General features: G+C 36.8%; 1 protein-coding gene across 2 annotated transcripts; it reads left to right on the top strand.

Moving 5' to 3' along the window:
- The first annotated feature begins 941 nt into the window (after positions 1–941).
- LOC118037060 (G-type lectin S-receptor-like serine/threonine-protein kinase At4g27290) lies at positions 942–5280 on the top strand. Of its 2 annotated transcripts, none has more exons than XM_035042942.2 (7): positions 942–2655; positions 2956–3096; positions 3351–3496; positions 3734–3944; positions 4210–4447; positions 4528–4678; positions 4832–5280. In XM_035042942.2, exons 1-7 carry the CDS (start codon positions 1389–1391, stop codon positions 5135–5137), a joined length of 2460 nt encoding a protein of 819 aa, XP_034898833.1. In that variant the 5' UTR covers positions 942–1388; the 3' UTR covers positions 5138–5280. The 2 variants fall into 2 exon arrangements, with proteins under 2 accessions (XP_034898833.1, XP_073268157.1); XM_073412056.1 differs by having other exon boundaries at positions 943–2655; positions 3339–3496.
- The last annotated feature ends 1569 nt before the right edge of the window (positions 5281–6849 follow it).

Below are 6849 nucleotides of genomic sequence, written 5' to 3'. Positions count from 1 at the left end.
AACCCACTAAAATCATGGGAGATCATGGGGATCATGGGAGAAAACTACCCATTACTTGTTAGATAATGGGGTCACTATGTTCATGGGTGAACACGGGTGAGATAGTGTCCCACTACTTCCTTAAATGTAGGAATGGAAGTTGGGCCTTGTAAATGCTTGTCTTTAAATAGTTGTTGCAGCTCTTAGTTGTGGGGGCATGACATAAAGGATGCAAACTTGATGTAGCATGCGATCTTTGTGCATAGCACATATACGAATTTATTTATAGTGTATTCCTTTGTCTACGAGATTAATAAAAGTTGGGAAAGAGTTCCCGTAAAGCTTGGTGTGCACTTTGATTAACTTATTCTACTTGTGTATCCTGTTTTTCTTCTAACTTGGGAAAGTGGGGAAAAACTCTTGGGTGAGGAAAACACTTGGTTACTAGGCAAACACGAGTGGAATTGATGAGGATAGGTTGAGTCTAGTAGGGACTAAGCTGCCCCACGAGTTTATTTTTGGAGTGAAAAATTTTAAAAATACTTCAGATACCACACACACCGGCGGCTCTGTTTTGTTTGTTGCACATGTGAAGCGGATGGTAAGATTAATTTTAAATGACATCCAGGATTAATTAATTTTTTTATTTAAAAATATATTTAACTTGCAACATTTTTTTTTACAAGCTATGTCTCTTGGATGTGAGTCGAGCCTAATGGAGCTTTTTGTTGAAAGCACATGTGGAGTGAAGACTGCCAAAACGGAGTGCAACAGTTCATTGATAACCGCACTTAACATTTTGTGGTATGTTCGTTCAATAATTTTCTTTCATGAGTAATTATTTTCTTGAATTGAATTTGATGATTTCTTTTTTAATTTTTAGGAGACATATAATAGCTGGTTGACGAAGAGATACGAGGACGATCTTTCGACCCACTCGAGTTTTGATCTGAATTTGTGGATGGAGGCAGGATTATCTGATGGACCCAATAAAAATTAGGTGTACGGACTCTCCAACACTACATCCAAGAACTTGCAGGTGGCTCATAATGTCTCAATCGTTGAGAGCTCCTAATCGATATCGAGCACCTAGTCTCAGGAGTTTATGTCCTTATAACAACACACGGTTCATCTCACCGAAAAATATGAGTGACTCTCGGCGGATTATGAACAACTCCATCAAATGGTTATGGACATGAAATCACATATTGGCGGTACATGTACGCTCCTTTTTGGCTGTATGGTTCCTTAAGCTTATAGGGTCACTTCAGAGCCAATAATTTCCAGAGTCTTGCGTTTACCTATGTAGTGTAGACTAATTGTGATGTTAAATAGGCAATTCCTTGAGACGAATATTTTCACATCTAGCAAGGCCAGCCATTTTGTAATATAACAAAGTGAGAGCACCAATGGATTACATCCCCATGCTTGTTTTCTGCTTCATTTCATTTCTGATTGTAAGAACAGCCACACCTACTGACACCATAAACACAGCTCAGTTCATTAGAGATGGAGACACTATAGTTTCAGCTGGTGGGACCTATGAATTAGGATTTTTCACCCCCGAGAAATCCAGAAACCGATACTTGGCGATATGGTATGGCAAAATATCTGTCCAGACAGCAGTTTGGGTTGCCAACAGAGAAACTCTACTTAACGATTCGTCAGGAGTTGTAAGGCTTACCAACCAAGGACTTCTTGTCCTTCTCAATCGTAGTGGAAGCATCATTTGGTCTTCCAACACATCAGCACCTGCTAGGAATCCAGTTGCACAGCTTTTGGATTCAGGAAACCTTGTTGTGAAAGAGGAGGGTGATAATAACATGGAAAATTCCTTGTGGCAGAGTTTTGAACATCCATCTAACACACTATCACAGGGCATGAAGCTAGGACGGAATAGAATAACTGGCATGGACTGGTACTTGACATCATGGAAGTCACCAGATGATCCTTCCAGAGGTAATCTTTCGACAATCCTTATTCCTGGTGGATATCCTGAGTATGCATTGGTGGAAGATTCGAAACTGAAGTATCGAGGTGGGCCTTGGAATGGTATGGGGTTCAGTGGCTTGCCTCGGATGAAACCAAATCCATTATACACATTTGAATTTGTTTTCAATGATAAGGAGATATTTTTCAGAGAAAATCTTGTTAATAACTCAACGCATTTTAGGGTCGTCTTAAGTCAGAGTGGTGATATCCAGCACCTCCTCTGGATGGAGCAAACCCAAAGCTGGTTTCTTTATGAAACAGCAAATACAGATAATTGTGAGCGTTATAACCTCTGTGGCGCAAATGGTATCTGTAGCATTGACCACTCTCCAGTTTGCGATTGCTTGAATGGATTTGTACCAAAAGTTCCAAGAGACTGGAAGAAGACAGATTGGTCAAGTGGTTGCGTTAGAAAGACTGCACTAAATGGTTCCAGAGATGGGTTTCGGAAGCTCAGAGGTTTGAAGATGCCGGAGACAAGAAAATCATGGTTCAACAGGAGTATGAACCTGGAGGAGTGCAAGAACACATGCTTGAAGAACTGCAGCTGTACTGCGTATGCAAACTTGGACATCAGGGATGGAGGAAGCGGTTGCTTGCTTTGGTTCAATGATTTGATTGATATGAGAACTTTCCTTCAAAATGAGCAAGACATTTTTATACGGATGGCTGCATCAGAACTAGGTATGAATTTTTCCTCAGATTAGAGAAGTCGTTTTTTTTCTTATTATTATTATTATTAAAATTCGAAATATATTCAAACTAGTAAGCTGATACAACGTTTAAAAATCTTAAAACCAAGCTATATAGTCTCTGAGCGTATCCAAACCTTTCCTTGCAAGGCTATCAGCAACAGAGTTTTCTTGCTTGAATGATCATATATGGCCAATGAAAACTTTCCAGCCATAATAACTAACCAAACAAATACAAAAGGCATTTGGCATTTCCTCTTTTTAACACCAGTTTTTCTGTACCATGTTATAGATAACGGTGACTCTGCAAAGGTCAATAGCAAATCCAAAGTGAAGAAAAGAATCATAGTAAGCTCTGTGTTGTCCACTGGGATTCTTTGCACTGGCCTATGCTTGGTCTTGTATGTTTGGAAAAAGAAGCAGCGGAAAAACAGTACGTATTCACACCATCAAAATCTAAGTATTCCTATCGCACCAGTCCTGGATTATCAGATATCAAGATTGGTTTTTATAAATAAAAAAATTAAATTTGATTTTCAGTAATATAAGGTATGACTGTAAGTTGTTCAAAGCCCAGTTTTGTTTGATGCTATAAAATTGTTGAGTTTAGCAGTAAATAGAGATCCTTTGTCTTTCTTTCTATGTTTTCAACAAGCATAACAGTTATCCTGACAGGAAAAATGACAGGTAATTTGCAAAGAAGATCAAATAACAGGGACTTGAAGGAAGAACTAGAATTACCCTTCTTTAACATGGATGAGTTGGCTTGTGCAACAAATAACTTTTCTGTATCGAATAAACTAGGAGAAGGAGGTTTCGGACCTGTTTATAAGGTAATAATTATCTTTAAACAGCCGTGCAATATAGCTTCTGACTTTTCATGGTACAAACTCCAGGCACCAATGGAGTACTGTGGTATTGAAATTGTTCCACTACAGAACCAACCTTTTTTTAGCATAAAAGGATGACTGATTGGAAAGAATTCCTGAACAGATACAAGCTGCATGAATTCTCTAAGAATTCAGGAGACAACGTATGATTTGCTTATGATGCTGAGTAATTATTTACAGGGAACATTAACAGATGGACGAGAAATAGCTGTCAAGAGGCTCTCTAAGAATTCACGACAAGGACTTGATGAGTTCAAAAATGAAGTCAAACATATCGTGAAACTTCAGCACCGAAATCTAGTGAGGCTTCTTGGATGCTGCATTGAAAGAGATGAAAATATGTTGGTTTACGAGCTTTTGCCTAACAAAAGCTTGGACTTCTACATTTTTGGTATGAATCTCCCAGAACTTTTCAAAAAGCTATTCCAATGTTTCAAATCAATTGTTTAGCCATCTATTGCGCATCGTTCAAAGCCCTTCGTAAGGTTGTTTTGTAGGGGAAGATTTCTCCACTTTCATGCTGACAAATTCTGCCATATATGTATATGTAATTGTAACTCAAAATTCACTGATCGTAACTTATCATCTCCTTTTTTCTAGTTCCTTCACCAACATTTATGAATCTGATAAGAGATGTAATGGATTGACTTGGGCAGAAGAGACTCGAATCTTGCTACTAGATTGGCCTAAGCGCTACAACATCATCAACGGGATTGCTCGAGGACTCCTTTATCTTCACCAAGATTCCAGACTAAGAATAATCCACAGAGATCTGAAAACCAGCAATATTTTGTTGGATGACGAAATGAATCCAAAAATCTCAGACTTTGGCTTGGCTAGAAGTTTTGGAGAAAATGAAATTGAAGCCACTACTAATAAAGTGGCTGGAACGTAGTGAGTGTCTTCATCTCCATCATACGCATTTTATCTTCATAGTCCGCAAATGGAACTTAAAATTCTATGAATACATGCAGTGGTTACATATCTCCAGAGTACGCAAATTATGGGCTCTACTCGCTAAAATCAGACGTCTTCAGCTTTGGAGTATTGGTGCTAGAGATAGTGGGTGGCTATAGGAACAGAGGATTCCGTCATCCAGATCACCACCTCAACCTTATTGGGCATGTAGGAGTCAAAGCTATGTTACTTATTATCTTTAATTTCAATATATTCTTGAGTACTTTTTTCAGAAACCAGATGCCTGCACATGTATAATGAGACCTGAACACTTTAAATCTTCAATGTGTTATTTATTGACAGCATGGTTTTGTTTATCAGGCTTGGGGACTGTTCAAACAAGGCAGGCCTCTGGAACTGGCTGCGGGATCAAAAGTTGAAACACCCTATTTGTCTGAAGTGCTACGTTCAATTCACGTGGGGCTGTTGTGTGTGCAAGAAAATCCAGAAGATAGACCAAACATGTCATATGTGGTTTTGATGTTGGGTAATGAAGATGAATTGCCTCAGCCTAAACAACCAGGATTTTTCACTGAAAGGGATCTTGTTGAAGCAAGCAATTCATCAAGCCAGAGCAAACCACCTTCGGCAAACGTATGCTCAGTTTCAGTGTTAGAGGCAAGATAGATTACTTGTATTTTTATTCTTATGAAAACTTGTCTGCTTGTTTCGCGTGGTCTTGATGTTTGTGATCGTGTGCTCATAAAAACTCTGCTGTTTGTTTTCCATGGCAAGGTTAGTTTATAGGAAATTATTAACATTTTTCGGTGGAAAAAAAGAAAAGAAAAGTTAAGAAGTTAAAATTTAACGCAAATACAAATACAACTCAAGCTTTTCGAGGAGTGGGACTTAAGCAAACTGGGCTCTCGGCTCGGCTCGATTGAGACCTGGACTTGGATGTATTGTAAAATAATTTTTTACACTACAAAACATTATTTTATCCCAACTTAGATTTGAACTTGAATCTGGCTCTTAAAGAATTACTAGTCCAGTCTATAAATGGTAAAATTGATTAGTTTTTTTCTAGAAAGATTTATGTAGATCTAAACAATTCTTTTAGCTCAAAAGATATCTAATTTAAAGCTACAAATGGATAGGTTTAATTCAAATTTTATAGAGGGTAATCAAAGCTAATAAGAGAATTTTATCAGCTTTTGGTTCCTAAAATTATCTATTTAAGAGATTGAAGAAGAGTGTTTTCAGGTTTGTTTTTCTGCACTGTTTGGATAGATTTTTCTATAGAATTTGACATTCTTCTTCACATATTTTCCATCTTAAATCTTCTGGTTTTTTAAGCTGTATTCCTTTTTATTTTCCTCATAATTTAGTGCTTAGTTTCAATCATTGTAGAAAGACATTAAGTATAATTCATTTGTTTATGTTGAGCATTGTTTACGAGTGCACCTAAAGAAGACAGTGTTGCTGAAAATCCTGTGAGGCTTATTGAAGTGAGTTTTCTTGCATAAAATGAGGAGCAATAAAGTTTTAAGGATAAATGATTTTAACTTTGGCAACAAAAAAAAAAAAAGAGATTGATTATATTCTAAAATCTTCAACAAGTAATTACTTTAAATTGGTTTTGTTTACGTAAATTTTTTATATATAAAAATTTAGTATACATTGTAGGATTATATTTCTATATCTTTGTGCAAGTCTATATATTGACTTAATATGCATGCTATCATTTTTTTATTGCACGGTTAGGTGTTCTTGTTGGGTCCTAAAATCCATATACACATTGATAATGATAAATTTAAAGTAATATTTGGGAGTCCCTAGGATTTTATTAGATAGATATAGAGTTGTCTCGTTTGCATGTGAATTATGTGACCAAGTGCTCACGATCGAGTAGGGGCAGAGCTAGGGGGAGGTTAGTGGGGGCCTTAGGCCCCTGTAAAAGTCTATAAGGAAAATGTTGTTTTTTCCATAAGAAATATAAATCCCTAGTTAAAAAGATAATAGCCACACCAGCAACCAAAAATCCTTCCTTCCCCTATTATTTTCCCTGCCCTCACCCACCAAAATCCTTCAATTGAGACTGCCTAAAATTCTCCCTGCTTTTTACTAAGCCACAACAAAGAATTTCAATTTAAGTTTGGTTTATTTTCAATTTTTGGCAAGTTAACTTCTCATTTTTTACTTCTCTTCACAAATTTCAATCACTCAACTCTTTCTCAACCCCCCTTTTCACACAATCATATTAACTTTGTTTAGATTTATTGACTCAACTTTCACTCAAAATATTTTTATTATTATCTGGGCATGTCTTGTCATTTTTAATTTCACTATTAAAATATTTATACTAATATACTTTGTTTGATATCTGTAACGTGTTTAAC

The sequence above is a fragment of the Populus alba genome, chromosome 10, assembly GCF_005239225.2.
Source record: "Populus alba chromosome 10, ASM523922v2, whole genome shotgun sequence".
Lineage (NCBI taxonomy): Eukaryota > Viridiplantae > Streptophyta > Magnoliopsida > Malpighiales > Salicaceae > Populus > Populus alba.
This window is presented reverse-complemented; position numbering and strand designations above follow the sequence as displayed.